The sequence below is a fragment of the Sciurus carolinensis genome, chromosome 15 (assembly GCF_902686445.1).
Source record: "Sciurus carolinensis chromosome 15, mSciCar1.2, whole genome shotgun sequence".
In the NCBI taxonomy this organism is placed as follows: Eukaryota; Metazoa; Chordata; class Mammalia; order Rodentia; family Sciuridae; genus Sciurus; species Sciurus carolinensis.
This window is the reverse complement of record NC_062227.1, coordinates 5,236,911-5,259,646: the sequence shown is the minus strand read 5'-3', so window position 1 is coordinate 5,259,646 and position 22,736 is coordinate 5,236,911. Positions and strand designations below refer to the sequence as shown.

The 22,736-nt window shown below is 43.5% G+C and overlaps 1 protein-coding gene across 4 annotated transcripts in view; it reads left to right on the top strand.

The window, feature by feature from the left end:
• The window catches only part of Fancc (FA complementation group C), a 188,019-nt gene that overhangs the window by 67,579 nt on the left and 97,704 nt on the right, over positions 1 to 22,736 (top strand). For all 4 annotated transcript variants that reach the window (XM_047526406.1, XM_047526407.1, XM_047526408.1 and 1 more), the window contains exons 2-4: positions 2,584 to 2,820; positions 5,325 to 5,409; positions 9,659 to 9,753. In XM_047526406.1, coding sequence (XP_047382362.1) covers positions 2,656 to 2,820; positions 5,325 to 5,409; positions 9,659 to 9,753 — 345 coding nt within the window. In that variant the 5' untranslated portion in view covers positions 2,584 to 2,655. The remainder of the gene's footprint in view (positions 1 to 2,583; positions 2,821 to 5,324; positions 5,410 to 9,658; positions 9,754 to 22,736) is intronic.

Genomic DNA, 22,736 nt, shown 5'->3' with positions numbered 1-22,736 from the left:
AGATTCCTAAACTGATCTGCCTTTAGTGCCGTATGAAATATAGAAGAGCTCCATCCGTCAGTTCTGTCAGTTTATATTGTCGTTTGAGGGCACAGACTTCAGAACCAGCTCTGGACTCAGACGCTACAATTTTGGCTCAGCCACTTGCTACTATTACTTCCTTTAGGTTTTAATACAATCTTCCTTTTGGCAGTTGCATAATCTCTCTTTGCCTCCATGACATGGGGATACAGTAGTAGCCATTTAATAAAACTGTCATGATTACTAAGTTCGTATGTATCAGACATTTAAGATACTGCCAAGAGTCCAGTGTGTGACTGTATAAGCTATCATTGTTTATAAAGCGAGACAGAAACAAATTTCACACAGGTAACTTAAAAATACTTTAAAATTTTTTCTGTTCAGGGCAGTGATCTTTTAAACTTGACCTTATTTTATCTGGAGGAGCATTTCACTATGACATTTGGTTTAGAACTGTACCTTGACAAATGCTAGAGAATTGTTCCTCCCTTCACTCTGGTGTCTTGGCCAGTGCTACATTCTCGGAGGACAGGGAGCTCACGCAGCAGCAGAAGCAGCGGTCACTGAGTGGACAAATGAATAAACGCCCAGGCTAGTTGCCAGTGCGCAGAGCCGCACAGGCCCTGGTGGAAGGGCAGCGCGCGGGAGGCTTGGCGTGCCTGTGCAGCGGGTGGAGGCCTGGGCTTCTGGCCAGCTGGGAGAGGCAGCCAGGGAGGCCTGAGGCGGGCACAGCCTCATTTTGCAGGGCCTTGAGTCTCTGGAAGGGAGTTGGGGTGCTTTCCTACAGCAAATTGGACTTCTTTCCAAGAAACTGTGGAAGAGGGGTTGTAAGCAGGAGTGTGTGAGGTGCAGTGATACTTGGCAAGGATTGTTGTTGCAGATTGGGGCTGTGGCTCAGTGGTAGACGCTTGCCTAACTTGCGTGAGGCACTGGGTTCGATCCTCAGCACCACATAAAAATAAATGAAGAAAATAAAGGTCTATCAACATCTAAAAAACTTTTAAAAAATGTTTTGCCTATGTGGAGAATGAATTGGAGAGGGCCGTGACACTCCAGGGAAGACCCCAGGCTAGAGTGGTGGGGCAGTGCCAGCCGAGGAGGGGCGCGGTCAGGCAGAGTGCGCGTCTATACCTGGAGGTAGAGTGACAGGTGTGGTGGCCTGGACACTGGGACCCCGAGAGGAGGGAGGAGACCGCAGTACCTGGACCCGGCCCCGTCAGGCCATCCGCGGTAGGCGTGTGTGTCCTCTGTTACACCGCGTTTTGATCTGGTCCTTCTCAGAATCATAAACTCTTAAGTACCATTTTCATCTTCTTGGTCTAGGTTTTGTTTTTGCACTGAAACCAAATTGTGCAGTCCTCTTAAATTTCGTCTTCTCCTGTTTAGTAATGGGAACCTCCTTTGTTGATATTTTTGGTGTTTAACTAGGAGCATTTTATCTGTTAATTATCGATGCCAAGGATTTAAACTCAATTAGTTTACCACTCCCAGTGAAGTCTCTCTTGAAATGAGATCCCTGTGTGTCCCCTCTGCCCCAGGGAAGGGCAGGAGTCTCCGGAACCTGCACCTGGGGAAGGAGCCTCCGGTCTCACCACCCTGCCTCCCATGGGGCCTGCGTAGGCACCAGACTGGGAGGGCCCTGGAGTCCACTGGCCCAGCTCCCCCAGACTCGTGGCCCTGCAGCCCGTGCTGTGCTTCCTAACCTGAACTTCAGGGGTAGGAAGGCAGGCTCGGGAGACTTTATTTTATTTTCCAGCACTGGGGACACGTACACCTCCTTAGTAGGTGGACTTTATTGCATTTTATTAAAACATGGCTCCTTCTTGTGAATGAACTGAGATCAAGTGTGTGAAACATTTTTCAGTTAAGCAGATTGTTTAAATTGATACATGTGGAATGGAGTCTTCTACTTTTTTCTAAGAAATAAAGAGAAACTGGGAAGAAAATTCATTAGACAGTGATGCATAGAGATTTATTTTACACCTAAATGAGAAGCCAGAGATACATACAAAACGTAAGAACTTTAAAAACATTTCTTAGGCACCAACTACTCTTAAACACCCATGGGCTTTTTTTTTTTTTTTTTTTCAGATGTTGATAGACCTTTATTTTTAGTCTTTTATTTATATGTGGTGCTGAGAATCGAACCCAGTGCCTCACACATGCTAGGCAAGTGCTCTACCACTGAGCCACAACCCAGTCTCCCCATGGATGTTTTTGATTTCCCATTACATTAAAATTCTCAAAGGAACTTCATATTCAGAACATTTAAAAATAGCCCAATCTTAAAAAGAGATATAAAGTATTATCAGCTGTGCATAATTAGCTTGTGCCTGTGGGAACTATAATGACTTCTAGTGTAATGACTAGTGTTCATGATAAAAAGTTCAGATGGTAAAAATCAGGGCTACAGCTGGGTGACACATTTCCGAGTGATTCAGAGAAGACTCCAGCATCGAAGGCAGGCTGTTGCAGTCTCCTGGAATCCCCTTCCCCCAGCAGTGGGTCAGGAAGGCACTGATAAGAGAGGCTTTCTGAGTGTGTCCTTGCCCTTTCTTGCAGATCTGAAATGTGCTCCATCCCTTCGGCACGTGGCAGGCTGCTGTGAAGGGACATCCATTCCCTTTTTTTGTCATGGCTCAGGAGTCTGGAGACCTAGTGTCTGACTGTCAGTTTTGGCTGCAGAAGCTTTCTGGGTGGGACCAGGCCTCCACTCTGGAAACTCAGCAGGACACCTGTCTTCACCTGCCTCGGTTCCAGGAGTTCCTGAGACAGATGTACGAAGCCTTGAAAGAGATGGTGAGTAGTGGGCCAAAATAGTGAAATTGTTTTATGACATCAGGGACTCAACCAGGTTCCCCCAGGCCATGTGCTGTCCAGGGTTAGGGACTCGTATTGACCTAATGCACCGAAGGATTAGAAAGACGAGTTTCCTGTGGTTCTGCAGACAAGAGCTGGTTTCCTACTCTGATTTATTTTGATGTTGGTCTTTTCTTCTTGACTAGTTGTGTTTTAATGAGACTTTCTGACAGAATTGTTTTTAGTTTTTCTTATATATGTTTCTTTTTACTGTGTGCCTATGCATGTATTTGTATGTATGTGCACATATTTTAAATTTTTATTTATTTATTTTTGTGGTGCTAGTGATAGAATCCAGGGCCTTGTGTTTGCTAGGCAAACACTGTACCACTCAGCTACACCCCAGCCCATGCAGGTTATTTTTATTTATTTTTCCGTATTTCTTATTGGTACGTCGTAGTCATACCTCAGGGTGGGATGTGTTGTTAGGTGTTTGAACATGCTCGCAATGTGATTGGCCAGTATCCCTCCCCAGCATTTCCTGTTCTCCCCTCTTCTCCTTCTCCATGGTCCTTTCTTCTACTCTGCTGACCTCCCTTCAATTTTCATGAGGTCCCTCCTCCACCCCCTGCCCATCTTTCTTTTCCTTTTTCCTCTCTAGCTTCCACATATGAGAGAAAACACACAACCCTTGACCTTTGGAGTTTGGCTTATATCACTTAGCATAATGTTCTCAAATTTCATCCATTTTCCTACAAATGACATAATTTCATTTTTCTTTATGGTTGAATAAAACTCCATTGTGTATATTTACCATATTTGCTTTATTCATTCACCTGTTGACAGACAACTAGACTGGTTCCAAAGTTGGGCTATGGTGAATTGCGTTGCTATAAACATGGGTACCCATGTATTTCCAAGAAGGTTATTTTTAAAGAAATAGGACTTTGTTGCTGTTTTCAAGTAATAAATGGGACTTTTTTCAAGTCCTTTTTGTCCTTCAAATCTTGAAGAGTTTGTTGAAGTACTTACCCTCTCCTCAGCCCTGTTCTCAAGTGGACAGTCCTAAGAGATGCTGAGATCTGTCCTAATACTGAGACCTGACTATTAAAATAGTAGGCTCTCTTCTAATATTTCAAGTGATATTTTCTAATAAATATTAGAATTTTGAGTGTCTTCATGCTTTTTAGTAATCCTTTGCAAAATGTCAAATTTTTCTTTTGACAGAATTTTTTTGTTTTAAAGATGTTTTACGACTGCATATGCTGTTATGGTATGAATATATGATTTGTTTTGTCTGTATTTTTAAATTTCAGAAAGAAAAGGCACATATTCCCTAACATACATTCTCATGTTATGCTTCTCCGTCATTAGTCAAAGAAGCAAGTAGGAAATTTGAATAATTCTGTTAATGATATGAGTTCGTGTGTCTTTAGAAATCAGAAGGGCAGATCCTGCCTGTGTGAACAGCCATTGCTTAATCTAAAATTGTTTTTTGTAGTCAGACTTATGTAACTTGACCTTCACGTGGTCCCAGAGAGTCTGGGCCAGCCTTGGTGCTGAGGCACACGTGGGGAATTCACTGCTGCAGCAGCAGGAAATGCTTCCCGTGTCAGCTTACCTGCACATTATCTCAGTTTGGTCTTACTGTTGAACTTTCATGAAAGGTAAAGAAGTGGGAAAAGAGCCAGCTGAACAAGGGTCTGCCTGGTTTTAACCATAGGCTGTTTTCTATTTGGTTTGTCTTGGGTTTGGTTTGTTTTAGATTAAGTATGATGTCATTTAGCATATAGCAATCAAAACAGTAATGAGCGGAGGTATGTATCTCTGTGCTCTGGCTGTTTTTGTTTCTTGTTACAAATTCCAGAGTTCTCGTTCTTTTAAATATTCTTTGAAACAGCCTTACTGGAGCTGGATTAAGAACCTTCCTTATTCTGCTAGAGGAAGAAAGCAGTATGAAAATATAGGATTATAAAGTTATTAATCACCAATAGCTTTTAAAACTCTTACTCAAGCCAGGCATGATGGCACATGCCTGTAATCCCAGGGACTTGGGATGCTGAGGTTGGAGGATCACAAGTTCAAGGCCAGCCTCAGCTACCTAGCAAGACCCTGTCTCAAAATATAAAATAAAAAGAACTGTAGCTCAGTGGTAGCGTGACCCTGGTCTCAAACCCCAGTAAACAAAATAAAACTCTTACTTAGTCTGTTATTTTCAAATAAAGTAGCCTTTCCTGACTATTGAGTAAAATAAAAGTAATTTTGTAATAAAATTGGTTTTACCTAGTTATGTCGTAGAACTTAGTTTTAGAGACCTGGTTTCATGTTGAAGTAGGATGGTTGGTTGCTTTTTAAACTGTCTGTGAATTCTTTCCCTGAAGATCTTCTCTAATTCTCTTTTGCCTACTTTTCTAAAATATACCAAGCAAGGAGCATTTAAGCTGACTTCCTGGGTTGCATAGTGAGTGCCCTTTCACTGACCAAAGCTTACTTTTCCTTTACAGGATCCTGATACGATCATGGAAAGATTCCCCACAGTTCGTCAACTGTTAGCAAAAACCTGCCAGAATCCTTTTATCTTAGCATACGGTAAGCATCTAAGCTGTGTCTTCTCAAAACACAAACTTCTAATGACAGTTTTAATTTTTGCATTAGCAATATACAGAGGCTTAATTATAAATCTTTCTCCAGTTTTCATGGAACAATGTAACAAATGTATTTACTGCTGTATTGTGGAAATTCTTCCTTTATTGTTGTCTGTGTTTGTATAGAAGACACACACGTATACCTGTATACTCGTGCACATGCCCACACCCTCACGTGCAGATCTGTAGGAAACAGACCTCCTTGAAACAGAGGGCAGAAACCTGGAGAGGATTTAAGCAACAATTTTTGTCTGTAATCACTTTCATCACTTCATCTTTTTAAAAATTTTTTTGTTTGTTCTTTTTAGGTGTGCATGACGGTATTTTGACATATCATACATACATGAAGTAAACTTCCCGTTCTTGTGGTTGAACATGGTGCGCAGTTTCACTGGTCGTGTGTTCACATATGAACATAGGAAAGTGATGTCTCAGTCATTCTTCTGTCTTCCCCATTCCCACCCCCATCACCTCATCCTTAATTCCATGTAAAATGGTTGTGCTGACCACACCGCCTTAATGTCTTTGTTTCATGAAGCGGTTGGTTAACTCACAGATGGTTTCCCATATTGTAAAATCATTCTTCAGAGTCTGAATCCAGACATGGCTTTGCTCTTCCTTAGGAGTGACATTCTGGTTTTGTCCAGTTCGAGAAAATTCAGGGACATGCAGGGGAGGCATTCTGCCTCTGACTTCTGCCTCACTTCCTGTTTCATCTTCCTCTACAGACCCCAGACATTGTGGTCATTAACAGTGGCTGACGGTCTTGGTGTCAGGGCCTGCGACTCCTGGAATACGTTCCTCATGCTTCTGTTCTCCCTCGTTTCTTTTGGTCTTCCCTGAAACAGCCTTGCTGGGGTGCGGTGGGGACCTCAGTAACCCCGCAGCCCCCGCATCTTCCTCGGGGGTCATACCTGCTCACTCACTGTTAGATCCCCTGGAAGACTGAGTGGCTCTGAGAGCAGGAGCTGAGGCCTCCTCTTTGTCCTCCTAGGCCTGGCACAGGGCAGAGCAGGCACCTCTGAAGGAGCACATTTGCCTTGGGTTGACTGTATTATTAGCTCATTAGCTCATGTGATACTTGCTTTTCAGATTTTTAAAGTCAAAGACTAATTGTATTACATAACAACATTAAAGCCAAAGATAAAAGGAGTCTTCCCCTTTGATAGAGAGTCATACAGTTTCCCTGGTCTAGCCTGTCATAAGCCATTGGAAGAGCAGGAACTAGTAGGAAAGGGACAGCTTCTGCACTGGGCCCTGCACTTGGCACACAGCCCCTAGGCCTTGCTGGCTGAGCCCCCACCCTCTTCTGTCCTGCCTCTGGAGCCTCTTCCTCTCCTTCATCCCATCGCCTCCTTCAGGCCCTTGATCTGCCTTGGCAGAGCGAGTGAGCCAGCACTGTTTGCCCACAAGTCCATGCTTACCTGCCCAGAGCTCCTGTACTGCAGTGAGGCCAGTGTCTCTCAATCATCTTTGACCAGAAATACGTTTTGTATACATGCATGTATATATTTATGCACACACACATGCTTATTTGCAGATGTGTGTTGTGTACATGCACACTTGGCAATAAACGCAATTCGTGAAAGAATACTCCTTTTTATGTGGAATGTTTTCACTGTGCTGTTTAAGAAATGGTGGTCATGACCCAAAACTGATTCACAGCCCCTGGTGTAGCATGACCAGGTATTTGAAAAACGCTGAGTGAGGCTGATGGCAGGAGAAAGGAAAAGAAGCTGTTGAGTGACTTCCCTTTACAAGCACCACCCATTAGATGCTTCATGGGTCTAATAATTGCCTTTTAGAAGAAAATCACTTTAATTTGCCACATAAAAATACACTCAAAGCAGGTAAGTGTGGCCTGGTGGATTGCAGGGGTGGTTGGCTGGGAAGGAGCGGAGGCACAGGAGGTGGGACAGAAAAAGGTGGGGCGAGTGGTAAGGACCCAAGGCTGAGAGGGCAGCCACCGAGGAAGTGGGGGTTATGGACCCTAAATCTAAAAGAATCCAAAAGATGGGAATCTTCCCACCTGTTGAGTGATTCTGCATGCTTAGTTGTTCACCAACTGTGTAATTTTTAATTTTTCTCTCAAAAAAACAAAATACCCAAGAAAAGCGAGAGCCATGGAAACTCCGCCCAACCTGCGGAGTGCCTTTCTTTGCCCAAAGTGGGCATGCTGAAATGTGCAGCTGCAGAGCTCACAGCTGCCTTTGCTTTGGTGACTCACAGACACAAGCCACTGCTGTTGTTCCTGAAGCTACCAGCACACACTACAGTCCATGGCGCTTGGCAGACTCTTCCCCAGAGTCCCTGAGATTAGGGCTGGAGCGTCCTGCAGGGCAGTTGCATGAGACGGGAAACTGCCTGAGGTTCATTCAGGGACAGTTGAGCTGAGTGCGGACAGGTTGAACAATGGGGGACTGGGGTTGCATCTCAGTGGTGGAGCGCTTGCCTGGCACCTCTGAGGCAGTGGGTTTGACCCACTGAATAAAATAAGGTTATTGTGGCCATTTAAAACTGAAAATATGTTTTAAAAATGTGTGGTAGGGAAAGAACTATGCCAGCATACATTTACTTCCGGATACTTTATTTTTTGATATTTTGAACTGAAATTCCAGATGACACCCAAGTTCTTCATGTTTCACTTCTAGAGGTCAGAACTGTGAAGCCAGCTGTTTTTTTTTTTTTTTTTTTTAGACAATAAATACCTAAATTGTTTAAGCTGCTAGGTTGGGGGGTTGTTAGAGGCTAGGGAATAGGGAGGCCAGGGCTGCTGCTCTGCTTGGTCACCAGGGCAGAGCTGGAGCCACCACATAGAACTCGGGAGGCAAGGCAGGAGGCCTGTGCAGAGGACTTCTCCCTCTTCTCTTTTGATGTCTTCTCCTTTCTAAATGGATTGTCTCTGTATACGTGTCTTCCTTATCTTTTTCCTTCTCTTTCTTTTTCCATTCTCCCTCCCTCTGCTTCTGTCTGATTTGTGGAGATGCTTCTAGACACCTTGCGTTCTTTTCCACCCTGGCTGCTGCTGAGTCTGCATTCCACTGGATGCGTCTGTCACACTTGCTACTCAGAGATAGACTTTCTTCTCGTACTCACGCTGTGGGCAGGAGCACAGTCCCATTTTACTCAGTGGTGTTGGTTCAGCCTGAAGAACCATAGCATCCGTAGAGGTTAAGTATACAACTCTGGAAGTGAATGGAACTCAGACAAGCCAGTGCCTGATAGTGCTTCCCGTGGGCTCCTAGGAGCCAGGGAGGAACGTATGTCAGATAATTGGTTATTGGGTAAGCATAGCTATAAATGTTGAGGGGGGCTAAATTTACCATTAGCATCCTTTGCTTTGTGGTGAAAATACTGAGAGGCTTCCTGGAGTTAGTACTGTATTCACTTCTCAGTGAAGGAAGCCATTAGGAGCATTGCAGAAGATGGGAAGACGGGTGGCAGAGGTCCTGCTCAGGGACCTGAGGCCTCCTTGTGGAGTCCATTACTCTGCTCCAGCTCGGGTACCGATGGCTTCAGTTTTTAGGCCTCATTTTTGTTTCTTAATTGTACTCTCTGCCTGGAATGGACTCAGTCACCACCAACAGAAAAAGAAAGTGACTCATCAAGTAGAGGCTTCTGTGAGTGTATGATTCCAAAGTTCAGAATTTCTGTCACACATGCAGTAAAGTTTAAATTTTAAAGAATCAGGAGCATGTAAGAGGCCTCTATTTTATCCAGAGCATTTGGTACTAAAATGAATGTTTTAAAACAATCCTTTTTGTTAAATTTGTTTTTAACAAGCAAGGGTATTTTGGCAAATTAGAAAATTAAAAGATTAAATTGGAAATGCTGACTGGCTTGCCTTAAAAAGGTTGGAATTACCAATGGTTTGAGATATGAAATGAAAAGCCAGGCGCAAGGAAAGCCCACTTCTTTCAGTTCTTTCCATATTTTAAAACCCTGTTTGGCTTTAAAAACTGCTGCTGTTACAGAAGGGAATTGGCCACACAAGAGGTAAGCAAAAGTGATCCCGAACCCACAAGAAGAAACCCACAAGGGAAGCGTCACACGCTCCTGGAGGCTTATTCTCTGAACTTAGTACTTTTGAGATTTTTCTAAATGATGTTTTAAGAGGTTTTTTTTTTTTTTTAAAGTTTCTCTTTTTTTTTCCTATTCGATAAGACCATTAATTTTAGTTTTCTTTTCTACAGATGAAAGCCAGAAAATTGTAATATGGTGCTTATGTTGTCTGATTAACAAAGAACCACAGAGTTCTGCAGAATCAAGACTTAATTCCTGGGTTCAGGTAAGAGGAAATCTCATTCTGTACTGTTTTGAAATGAACTGATTATTTTAAGGAATGGTCTTTCTTTCTTTTTTTTTTTTTTTTGGTGGGGGTGTCCAGTTTAGTGATGTTTTCGAAGCTCTTTCAATACTTGAAAAGCCCTTCACTGTGAACATTATTTTTGCTCGATTATGAATTCCAAAAGATATTGGCTTAGGGTGAACTTAACCCATGCTGACAAAACCTAATGCTGAGTGGTTCTGAAACATCCCTTTCAGGTAACCAAAAGAACAGTTTTTTCCTAGCAATTGCTGTCCTTCAAAAGATGATTTCTCCTACCAGCCTACTTTAAATCCTTCTATATTTCCTCTCCAGGGACTTCTCTGCCTGTCTCAGAACCTATTCTGTAGTAAATCCAGGATTCAGAAGTGCCTGGGGAGCAGCAGACTTTTGTCCCATAGTTGGTGCCTGGCCAGTAACCTAGCAGACCTGTCCCTGGTGCTTCTTTTTTTTTTTTTTTTTTTTTTTTTTTTTTTTTTTTTTATTTACTTATTTTTTTTACGTTTACATAGGGTAATGATGTTTATTATATTTTTCCCCTCACCCCCACCCCTTCCACCCCTCCCACCCCTCCCACCCCTCTTTTCCCTCTACACAGTCCTTCTTTCCTTCATTCTTACTGCTCTCCTTAGCCTAACTCTAAACCTAACCCTAAACCTAATGCTAGCCCCTCCCACCCCCCATTATATGTCCTCATCCGCTTATCAGCGAGATCATTTGTCCTTTAGTTTTTGAGATTGGCTTATCTCACTTAGCATGATATTCTCCAATTTCGACCATTTGCCTACAAATGCCATAATTTTATCATTCTTCATTGCGGAGTAATATTCCATTGTATAAATATGCCACAGTTTCTTTATCCATTCATCAACTGAAGGGCATCTAGGTTGGTTCCACAATCTGGCTATGGTGAATTGAGCAGCAATGAACATTGATGTGGCTGTATCTCTGTAGTATGCTGATTTTAAGTCCTTTGGGTATAGGCCACGGAGTGGGATAGCTGGGTCAAATGGTGTTTCCATTCCAAGCTTTCTGAGGAATCTCCACACTGCTTTCCAGAGTGGTTGCACTAATTTGCAACCCCAACAGCAATGTATGAGTGTTCCTTTTTCACCACATCCTCGCCAACACCTATTGTTGCTTGTATTCTTGATAATCGCCATTCTAATTGGGGTGAGATGGAATCTTAGGGTGGTTTTGATTTACATGTCTCTTATTACTAGAGATGTTGGACATTTTTCCATATGTTTGTTGATTGCTTGTAGATCTTCTTCTGTGAAGTGTCTGTTCATTTCCTTAGCCCGTTTGTCAATTGGGTTATTTGCATTCTTGGTGTAGAGTTTTTTGAGTTCTTTATAGATTCTGGAAATTAGCGCTCTATCTGAGGTATGGTTGGCAAAGATATTCTCCCACTCTGTAGGCTCTCTCTTCACATTTCTGATAGTTTCCTTTGCTGAGAGAAAGCTTTTTAGTTTGAATCTATCCCAGTTGTTTATTCTTGCTTTTATTTCTTGTGCTATGGGAGTCCTGTTAAGGAAATCTGATCCTGAGCCAACAAGTTGAAGATTTGGACCTACTTTTTCTTCTATAAGATGCAGGGTCTCTGGTCTGATTCCGAGGTCCTTGATCCATTTTGAGTTGAGTTTTGTGTAGGGTGAGAGATAGGGGTTTAGTTTCATTCTATTGCATATAGTTTTCCAGTTTTCCCAGCACCATTTGTTGAAGAGGCTATCTTTTCTCCATTGCATATTGTTGGAACCTTTGTCAAGTATGAGAAAATTGTATTTATTTGGGTTTGTGTCCATGTCCTCTATTCTGTACCATTGATCTACCTGTCTATTTTGGTACCAATACCATGCCGTTTTTGTTACTATTGCTTTGTAGTAGAGTTGAAGATCTGGTATTGCAATACCCCCTGCTTCGCTCTTGCTACTGAGGATTGCTTTAGCTATTCTAGGTTTTTTATTCTTCCAGATGAATTTCATAATTGCTTGCTCTATTTCTGCGAGGTACATCATTGGGATTTTAATTGGAATTGCATTGAATCTGTATAGAACTTTAGGTAGTATAGCCATTTTGATGATATTAATTCTGCCTATCCAGGAACATGGGAGATCTTTCCATCTTCTAAGGTTTTCTTGAATTTCTTTCTTTAGTGTTCTGTAGTTCTCATTGTAGAGGTCTTTCACCTCTTTTGTGAGATTGATTCCCAAGTATTTTATTTTTTTCGATGCTATTGTGAATGGAGTAGTTTTCCTAATTTCTCTTTCTGAAGATTCATCACTTATGTATAAAAATGCATTGGATTTATGAGCATTGATCTTGTAACCTGCTACTTTACTGAATTCACTTATGAGTTCTAAAAGTTTTCTGGTGGAATTTCCAGGTTCCTCTAAATATATAATCATGTCATCAGCGAACAGGGATAGTTTGAGTTCTTCTTTTCCTATTCGTATCCCTTTAATTTCTTTGGTTTGTCTGATTGCTCTGGCTAGAGTCTCAAGGACGATGTTGAATAGAAGCGGTGAAAGAGGGCATCCCTGCCTTGTTCCAGTTTTTAGGGGGAACGCTTTCAGTTTTTCACCATTTAGAATGATATTAGCCATGGGCTTAGCGTAGATGGCCTTTATAATGTTTAGGAATGTTCCCATTACCCCAATTTTTTCTAGTGTTTTGAGCATGAAGGGATGCTGTATTTTATCAAATGCTTTTTCTGCATCTATTGAAATAATCATGTGATTCTTAACTTTAAGTCTGTTGATATGGTGAATGACATTTATTGATTTCCGAATGTTGAACCAACCTTGCATCCCTGGGATAAAACCCACTTGATCGTGGTGCACTATCTTTTTAATATATATTTGTATGCGATTTGCTAAAATTTTGTTGAGAATTTTTGCATCGATGTTCATTAAGGATATTGGTCTGAAATTTTCTTTCCTTGATGTGTCTCTGTCTGGTTTAGGTATCAGGGTGATATTGGCTTCATAGAACGAGTTTGGTAGGGTTCCCTCCTCTTGTATTTCATGGAATAGTTTGAGGAGTATTGGAATGAGCTCTTCTTTAAAGGTTTTATAGAACTCGGCTGAGAACCCATCTGGTCCTGGACTTTTCTTTGTTGGTAGGCTTTTGATGACCTCTTCTATTTCATTGCTTGAAATTGGTTTATTTAAGTTGTGTATGTCCTCCTCGTTCAGTTTAGGTAGTTCATATGTCTCTAGAAATTTGTTGATGTCTTCTAGGTTTTCTGTTTTGTTGGAGTATAGATTTTCGAAATAGCTTCTAATTATGTTTTGTATTTCACTCGTGTCTGTTGTGATGTTTCCTTGTTCATTCCGAATTTTAGTAATTTGAGTTTTCTCCCTCTTTCTCTTTGTTAGTGTGGCTAAGGGTTTATCAATTTTATTTATTTTTTCAAAGAACCAACTATTTATTTTATTAATTTTTCCGATTGTTTCTTTTGTTTCGATTTCGTTGATTTCGGCTCTGATTTTAACTATTTCCTGTCTTCTACTACTTTTGGTATTGGTTTGCTCTTCTTTTTCTAGTGCTTTGAGCTGTAGTGTTAACTCGTTTATTTGTTGATTTCTACTTCTTTTTTTGAATGCACCCCATGAAATAAATCTTCCTCTAAGTACTGCTTTCATAGTGTCCCAGAGATTTTGATATGATGTGTCTTTGTTCTCGTTTACTTCTAAGAATTTTTTTATTTCCCTCCTGATGTCTTCTGTTATCCATTCATCATATAATAGTGTATTATTTAATTTCCAGGTATTGGAGAAGTTTCTGTTTTTTATTCTGTCATTTATTTCTAATTTCAATCCATTATGATCTGATAGAGTACAAGGTAGTATCTCTATCTTCTTGTATTTACTAACAGTAGCTCTGTGGCATAAAATATGGTCTATTTTAGAGAAGGATCCATGTGCTGCTGAGAAGAAAGTGTATTCATTCTTTGTTGGATGGTATATTCTATATATGTCCGTTAAGTCTAAATTGCTGATTGTGTTGTTGAGACCTATAGTTTCTTTATTCAATTTTTGTTTGGACGATCTATCCAGTGGTGAGAGAGGTGTGTTAAAATCGCCTAGTATTATTGTGTTGTGGTCTATTTGATTTCTGGAATTGAGAAGGATTTGTTTGACGTACGTGGATGAGCCAATGTTCGGGGCATAGATATTTATGATTGTTATGTCTTGCTGATTTATGCTTCCCTTAAGCAGCATGTAATGTCCTTCTTTATCCCTTCTGACTAGTTTTGGTTTGAAGTCCACATTATCTGAGATGAGGATGGATACTCCAGCTTTTTTGCTGTGTCCGTGTGCATGGTATGTTTTTCCCCATCCTTTCACCTTTAGTCTATGGGTGTCTCTTTCTATGAGATGTGTCTCTTGCAGGCAGCATATTGTTGGATTTTTCTTTTTAATCCAATCTGCCAGTCTGTGTCTTTTGATTGATGAATTCAGGCCATTAACATTCAGGGTTATTATTGTGATATGATTTGTATTCCCAGTCAATTGACTCATATTTGTTTTTGACATGATTTGGTTTCTCCTTTATTTGGCTATTCCTTTAGGCTAGCGCCTCCTGTTGCTGATTTGCATCGTTGTTTTTCATCTCTTCCTCATGGAATATTTTGCTGAGAATGTTCTGTAATGCTGGCTTTCTTTTTGTAAATTCCTTTAGCTTTTGTTTATCATGGAAGGATCTTATTTCATCGTCAAATTTGAAGGTAAGTTTTGCTGGGTATAAGATTCTTGGTTGGCATCCATTTTCTTTCAGGGCTTGGTATATGTTGTTCCAGGCCCTTCTAGCTTTTAGGGTCTGGATTGAAAAATCTGCTGATATTCTTATTGGTTTCCCTCTGAATGTAATTTGATTCTTTTCTCTCGCGGCCTTTAAAATTCTGTCTTTATTTTGTATGTTAGGTATTTTCATAATAATGTGCCTTGGTGTGGGTCTGTTGTAATTTTGTATGTTTGGAGTTCTATAAGCCTCTTGTACTTGGTTTTCCATTTCATTCTTCAGATTTGGGAAATTTTCTGTTATTATTTCATTGAATAGATTGTTCATTCCTTTGGTTTGTTTCTCTAAGCCTTCCTCAATCCCAATAATTCTCAAATTTGGCCTTTTCATGATATCCCATAGTTCTTGGAGATTCTGTTCATGATTTCTTACCATCTTCTCTGTTTGTTCCACTTTGTTTTCAAGGTTAAATATTTTGTCTTCAATGTCTGAGGTTCTGTCTTCCAGGTGTTCTATCCTATTGGTTATGCTTTCTATGGAGTTTTTAACTTGGTTTATTGTTTCCTTCATTTCAAGGATTTCAGTTTGGTTTTTTTTCAGTATCTCTAACTCTTTATTGAAATGATCTCTTGCTTCCCGTATTTGGTCTTTTAACTGTTGATTGGTGCGATCATTTAATGCCTGCATTTGCTCTTTCATCTCCTCCTTCAATGCCTGCATTTGCTCTTTCATCTCCTCATTAGCTTCCCTGATCGTTTTAATTACGTACATTCTGAACTCCCTTTCTGACATTTCTTCTGCTGTGCTGTCATTGGGTTTTATTGATGTAGTATCTAGGTTTGTTTGGGACATTTTCTTCCCTTGTTTTCTCATAATGGTCAGTTGTCAGTGGGACCCTGAGATATTGCAGTTTTCCACTATTGGCTTATAGTGTCCCAGTAGATTTCCAGTGTATCACCTCCCAGCCTTCAGTAGCCTGATGTCTTGGAGGAATCTGATAAAGCAGCGCATCCGAAGAATACTGCCCCTAGCCCCCTACTGGTTCCACGTTTTGGAACTGGCTCTGTGCGGAAATGCTCTCACTGTGGGCCTGCACCGTGCAGCTGGCCGTGTGGGAAGAGCCCACTGCCGGAGTGTGGAAGACTACCTTGGGAAGACTCAAGCTGCCCTGCCCGGTTCTGCTAAGCCACCTCTATCTGGGCCTGCCACCCGGGCTGAGCTTTACCCAGTGGGCAGACTCACCCGTGGCTCCACTTCAGTCCGAGTCTCTCAATGCCTCCCCTTCTTAACTCCTGGGTTCTGGAGCGACTGGGGGTGCAGTCTCCCTCTAGGCCGCCATCTTGGATCTCCCCGTGAAGAGAGCCCGCAGCCGGAGTGGGCAGAGCCGCCTGAAGAGGTCTCCGGCTGCCCTGTCCTTATCCCTGAGGCTGATTGCAGATCGAGGCTCTCCGCTGGTTCTTTGCAGGAGTACACTGCACTGCAGCAGCTCCGGGACTCGGAGCGTGCTCTGTTCAGACAGGCTCTCACTAGCGGGCCAGTTCCGTTCCGAGAACCTGGAGAAGCTGGCTGTGTGGGCGGGGCCCACCGCCGGAGTGCGCAGGACTGCCTGTGGATGACTCTAGCTGCCCTGCCCGGCTCCGATAATCCACCTCTATCTGGGCCTGCCACCCGGGCCGAGCTTTACCCAGTGGGCAGACTCACCCGTGGCTCCACTTCAGTCCGAGTCTCTCAATGCCTCCCCTTCTTAACTCCTGGGTTCTGGAGCGACCGGGGGTGCAGTCTCCCTCTAGGCCGCCATCTTGGATCGCCCCGTGAAGAGAGCCCGCAGCCGGAGTGGGCAGAGCCGCCTGAAGAGGTCTCCGGCTGCCCTGCCCTTATCCCTGAGGCTGACTGCAGATCGAGCCTCTCCGCTGGTTCTTTGCAGGAGTACACTGCACTGCAGGGGCTCCGGGACTCGGAGCGTGCTCTGTTCAGACAGGCTCTCACTAGCGGGCCAGTTCCGTTCCGAGAACCTGGAGAAGCTGGCTCTCCCTGGTGCTTCTTGACCAGTGCCGCTCACTGTCAGATCCGTCACCTGCACACTGGCCATTAGAGCAGCTTCCTGTGCGCCCTGTCTGCATCTGCATCCTCTGGAAGGGCAGGCATAAGTGAGAACACAGCTGCCCCCCACCAGCACTGTCCTGCTGCCCAGCCTGAGGACTCGCTCAGTGTGCATGTGGTTCAGATTAGCCGCTTGGCATCTTGAGATCAGCCAGCGGCCTCACCACCCGGTGTCGTCTGTCAGCCTCATCGGTGATGTCATTGCCTCCCTGCTCTTGACAATTCTTTCACATCAGACAGATTTGCTACTAGAGATGACGAAAACAGTGTTTGTATTTCTCTCTTAGATTCTGAGGATAGAAGGGACTCTGAGGGGAGGAAGGGATTGGGTGAGGAAAGGAAAGAATACAAAATCTAATTGGAATTCTTGTCAGTGGCTGAAGAAAGGAGAACTGGTGAGTGAAATTAGAGAAAGGAGTGTGTAAAAGAAGGCTATGAAAACAGAACACCTGTTTAGACTTTAATCTTTTAATTGTTGACTTTATTTGAGTATTTGATTTTTTTTGAGGAGAGTTACTGGGCATTGAACTCAGGGGTACTTGATCACTAAGCCACATCTCTAGCCATATTTTGTGTTTTATTTAGAGACAGGATCTCATTGACTTGCTTAGTGCTTTGCTTCTGCTGAGACTGGCTTTGAACTCAAGATCCTCCTGCCTCAGCCTCCCAAGCTGCTGGGATCACAGGCATGTGCCACCCTAACCCTAACCCTAACCTTAACCCTAACCCTAACCCTGGTAAGTATTTGATATTTTAAATACTATTTAACACATAATTTTGCATGGGCTAACTCCTTAAATTCTAAAATAGACCATCTAATAAAGTGTTTTTAGGAAGACCCTGTTAACTTTCTTCATTTAGCTCATGACTTTATTAGCCTACTTTAAAATTTCTGACTTCATATTTATCCTGTGTTTTTTCCTTGTTTAATACTTGTTTACTTGTTAATAGGCACTTACGTGTAGTGCAGGGAGAGGAAATCATAACACTTAACCTCCACCTTAGGGAACTCACACCTGGGCAGTGGCTGGGTGGTTGGTCAAACCTGTGTAGGTGTGAAGGGACACAGGGGCACTCTCTCACGCTTGGGGACTTAGAGGCAAAGCCTGCGGAGTGGGGTGGCATAGTACTGCAGGTGCACAGCGCTGCCGGGGAGGGGTCTGCGGGGCGGTGCCGAAGCCTGGAGCTGGAGAGGTGGGCCCTGGGCACCACTGTGGAAGTGTTTGTCTTAAGGGTAGTAGGGAAACCACCAGTGTATTTAAACAGATCATATGGCCAGATGTGAAACTAGAAGCTCTTTGGAAGCTACTGCAGAGATAGAAGTGAGAAATCACCAGGGCCTGAGTGATACAGAGAAGGGAGGCCATAGCTCTACACTGTTTATCAAATAAGGCACAGTCCCAAAGCGGCTAGGGCAGCTTAAGAGCCGCCGTCGTCAGGTGTGGGCAGAGATGCACCAGGAGAGTCGAGGGCTTCGTTCTCCACGAGGGAGGGATGCTGATGGAGGGCTGGGAGTGAGCCCTGAATGGGGAATATGGTAGTGGGGCCTGGGGCGAGGCCAGACCCGAGAGGAGGGCTCCAGAGAGAGGGCCTTGGAGCACCGTGGAAGAAGCGCATGTCATGAATGGAAGGAGGAGTTCCAAGGAGGAACCCGGAGACCTCCTGCAGCCTCCATTCCTGCCCAGCGCTGAGCACTGTCAGCGCCAGTCAAGCACGTGCTCCCGAGGGTCTCTGTAACGTCACAAAGTCACATTTCAGATCTGTTCTTTTTTATTTTTGGGGTACTGGGTATTGAACCCAGGGTCACTTAACCACTGACCCATGTCCTCAGTCCCCACCCCACCTTTTTTTGTTTGTATTTTACTTAGAGACAGGGTCTCACCCAGTTACTTAGGGCCTTGCTAAGTTGTTGAGGCTGGCTTTGAACTCAAGACCCTCCTACCTCAGCTTCCTAAGCCACTGGGGTTATAGGCATGTGCCACAGCACCCATCCCAGATTAATTCTTAGATTTGAAAATGTTAGCCTGAGTTGTCTTTTTAACATTAAAAAAGAAATAAAAACCCTGTTTAATGCTTAGCATATGTTGCCACATGTTACACTGGAACACATGCCATTGATGAGGCTTTTGGAGTTTCACTGATATTCACAATGTGCCATCAAACAATATGACCTCAATGGCTGTTCTCACAGAGACTGGGTAAGGCCCCAGGACTCTGTCACACCTTTTCAGAATGTTTGGTTCTTGAACAACTTTTGAATACATACTTTTTTTTTTTTTTTCCTTTTTTCTTTTGGTGCTGGGGATGGACCTTGTGCTTACAAGGCAAGCACTCTACCGACTTAGCTATCTCCCCAGCCCTTGAATACATACTTTTGAGTACATACCATTTGCCAGGCACTAGGATAGAGGCTAAGGACATAGCACTGGATCTGAAAGAGTCTGTTCTCTTACAGTCCTTGGGGGAGGTTTCCCGGGCCTGCCAAGTTTAGGGCATGCCTGTCCTCCCTGGGTGAGACGGCCCCCACCCCGCTGTTCCCTGCAGGAGGCCAGGAGCAGGGATCGCAGGGAAGGGCTGCTGTCTTTCACTGTCAGCAGGCCTGCCAAGCAGCACCCAACTGGCTTCAGCCCTCTACTTCCTTCTTCTTTCAGAACTTTTAAATTACAAAATCTATCAAACATGCAGAAAAATGCATTAGCATAAATGTCACACTTAACAAATTATTGCAGAATAAATACCCTTGTAACTGCCATCAGATCAGGAGCTCTAGTAGAGTTTGCCTGGCTTCTAGGTGCTTCTGCCTTCCTTCTGGTATCCCCTTTGTTTCCCAGTAGTGACCAGTAGCCTGACTTTTATTCCTGTTGCTCTACGGTTAAGTCTAACTTTTTTTTTTAATTTGGTAGAAATAGAACAATATAGTAAGCATTCTTCTGTGCGATTTATCTTGCTTAATACTGTGTTTTCCAGATTCCTCCACGATGTTGGGCACAGCGTGGTCTGCGCGTTCTACCCACTCTACCTTTGATGGGCATGTGTTCGCGGCTCGGGGGAGGGGAACACGCTGGGGCCTGCAGTGCGTGTTTTAGAGACAGGAGAGACAGCAGGCGTAGGACATGGCGTGTCAGAGCTTCGCTTGACTGGCTCACGCTGATTCTCCCCCGTGGCCGTGGCAGCAGCTTAAGTTCCTGCGGTCAACACCTTAGAGTTCCTGTGACTTGCTCTAGCCTCGTGTTATTCTGATGCATATGTGCTGGTGTCTGGCATGGTTTTTGTTTGTTTTTCCTGAAGTTTAACTTTTAGTTTGTTAAATCCCTGTTCAAGTTTCTTAATCATTTTTCTACTAATCTTTCCTTTCCTTATTGATTTGTAGAAACTCTATACATGCTGGACATGGGTACTTTTTTAAAGAAATCTCAGTGTGGCAGCTCTTGGTTCCAGCTGTGATCTGTGTTTACATTCCTTTACTGTCTTTTAATCTCTATTTTAGTCCCTTTGAGGCTAAATGTTTCGCATCCTACCTGAGAAACGTTGCGTGCCTGGCCGTGTTGGCCTCCTGGTGCAATCCTGGGATCCGCCTGCAGCTGTCCTCATGTGCGGAGTTGGAGCTGGTTTCCTGCTGTGTCCCCATGACTCTCCGTGCCCAGCACCACTGGTGGGAAATCATTTCCCTCCTTCTGTGCTGATACCTTTGTCATGAGCCAGGTGTCTTTGCTTGTGCAGGAGTGACCCGGAGCCTCTCCCTTGGTCTCATGGTGGCTAATTATATGGGTCAACTTGACTGGACCATGAAGTGCTCAGGTGTCTGGTCAAACATTATTCCATGTGTTTCCATGAGAGTGTCTGGATGAGATTAAGTTGGTAGACTGAGTAAAGCAGATGGCACTTCCCTGATGTGGGTGGGCCTTATCCAGTCAGTTGAAGTCAGTCAGTTTGGTGAGACTCTCAGTAGCCACTCTACCCTTTGACAAAATGTATTTTTATCAGCTTTATTTACTATTGGCAAGTCAAACAGTACCTTGCACCATGTAAATTTTTGAGTGAGTGAATTATTGATAAGCTATATAAATTCATTATTTTAAATAGTCTTCCTGGTAACTTTGAAACATTCCTACCAGATATTTGACTTGGGTAGCCCACAGGAAGGGTACAGGTGCCAGTGAGCCTTTCCCCGTCTGTTCAGTAGGATTATTTTTAGTCTCTGATTCTTTGCAGGGATCTTTTGAGCTGGGGTTTCTCTAGTCGGGTAGCACACTCAGTGGATCTTTCTTGCTGGTCACATGGAAGTCATAATGCATGAATGAGAGGGAGTGGGAACTCAAGCGAACCCTGTTACCCCTCTTGTGGTGGAACCCCTTCTCTTTCCTCAAGATCCACTTGAACTGTTTGAGGCATGTGACAGTTTAAGCCTGGACTCAGGTGGTAGTGTCACGTAGGAAATAGTGCTAACCTTTACTTTTGTCTCTCACACGGTGGTTCCAGCATTGCGGCTTCTCCTGACCTTTCTGAACCTAGGGTCTTTCCCCTTCCCATTCTGTTGCCCCCTCCCGCTGTCTTCCTGCATCCCGGGATCCTACCACGTTGCAGGGATTCCCATTCCTCCACTTGGAATGCTTTTGGCTCCTGCCTGCTGGTCCAACTGGGATATGAAAACCTAGAGGAAGGATCTTTGTCCTTGACCACATTTGAATGTAGTTAGAGAGGGAAAGCCGCCTCCTTCTACAGGGTGCTGAGGAGCACGGCAGAGGCGCTGTGGGTGCGGGCTTCCTCCCGTGGCTCCCGCCGCTCTTACTTACTTGTAAATAGCAGACAACGCTACCTGTCTTGTTCTACCTGTATGGTATTCATCTGACTTTCTACAACCTCTTTTTTTAAGATTAATTGGTGATTGGATTCTTGCATTTACACAGGTAGCAGATGCTCATGTGTTGCTTTCCAGTGTCCATCCCCCTCCTTTCCCCCTTCTTAACAGTGTCCTCAACTTCCCAGCTGTCAGTTGTTTATCTGGGCTGAGGGTCATCCTCGCCAGCTCCTGTGGTTGGTGGTACTTGGCTCAACCAACACGGACTGTCCATTCCGGCAATAGTGACAGGCACATAGGCCAAATTGGGCCAGTCAAGCTAGTGACATCCAGTCTCATCACTTACGTGTGCAATGGGGGCAGCAGAGTGTCTTTCCTGATGAATGAATTTTAAGTTGCTCATGCCCCAGAAGTGCTGTCATTCATTGTGGGTCATGAGATCAGAGCCTCCTGGAGAACTGGAGTCACTCTTGTGGAAACAACAGGGAAAAGAAAAAGTGAGGGAATGGGTCCTGAGGACGTTGCACAGACCCCAGGTCACTCTGGCTGGACTTGGCCCTGCAATATATTCCCTGTTCTCCTTGAGCCAGTTTGGTTCAGGACTTTGTTACTGATAACCAAGAGCATGTTGAGACAACAGACTTGTTTGGGCTTAATAAACTTTTTTTTTTTTTTTTTGGGTGCTGGGGATCGAACCCAGGGCCTTCTGTTTGCAAGGCAAGCACTCTACCGACTGAGCTATCTCCCCAACCCCTTAATAAACTATTTTTTGGAAGAGTTTTGAAACTCAAGGTCACGCAGCATAATTGTGAGGGGATAGTCTTATTAATTCAGAGGCTGTATTAATAAGTAGTGAGTTAACAAAGTGAAGGTGCTTATGGTTTTGTAAGAATTGCTTTAGTTCAGACTTGATTCGAGGTTCATGGTTGCGTTCTCCACCGCAGCTCCTTAGGGAGTTACGTGTGCAGGGGAGAAGGCACCCTTCTGCCCAGCCTCAGTCTCTTTTATTTTTTCACACAATCCCAAAGTATGCTCATAGGAAGTTGTCACCTCACAGTCGTTTCCACGGCAGCAGACTAAAATGGCATACACCCCATAATTGAATGTCACCATAAAATCTTGCTAACAGAGAGACTGGCCTGCAAGTGACACCTTTATTCCATGTTTTAGCTTACTGAATAATAAAGGAATGGCATATAATTTTTTAAAATACCTTCCTTTGATTTGCATTGCATGAAAATTCTTTTTTAGTTATCATGAACTCTCTATTCTCCACATTTGGAACATTCAAATGTAGTGT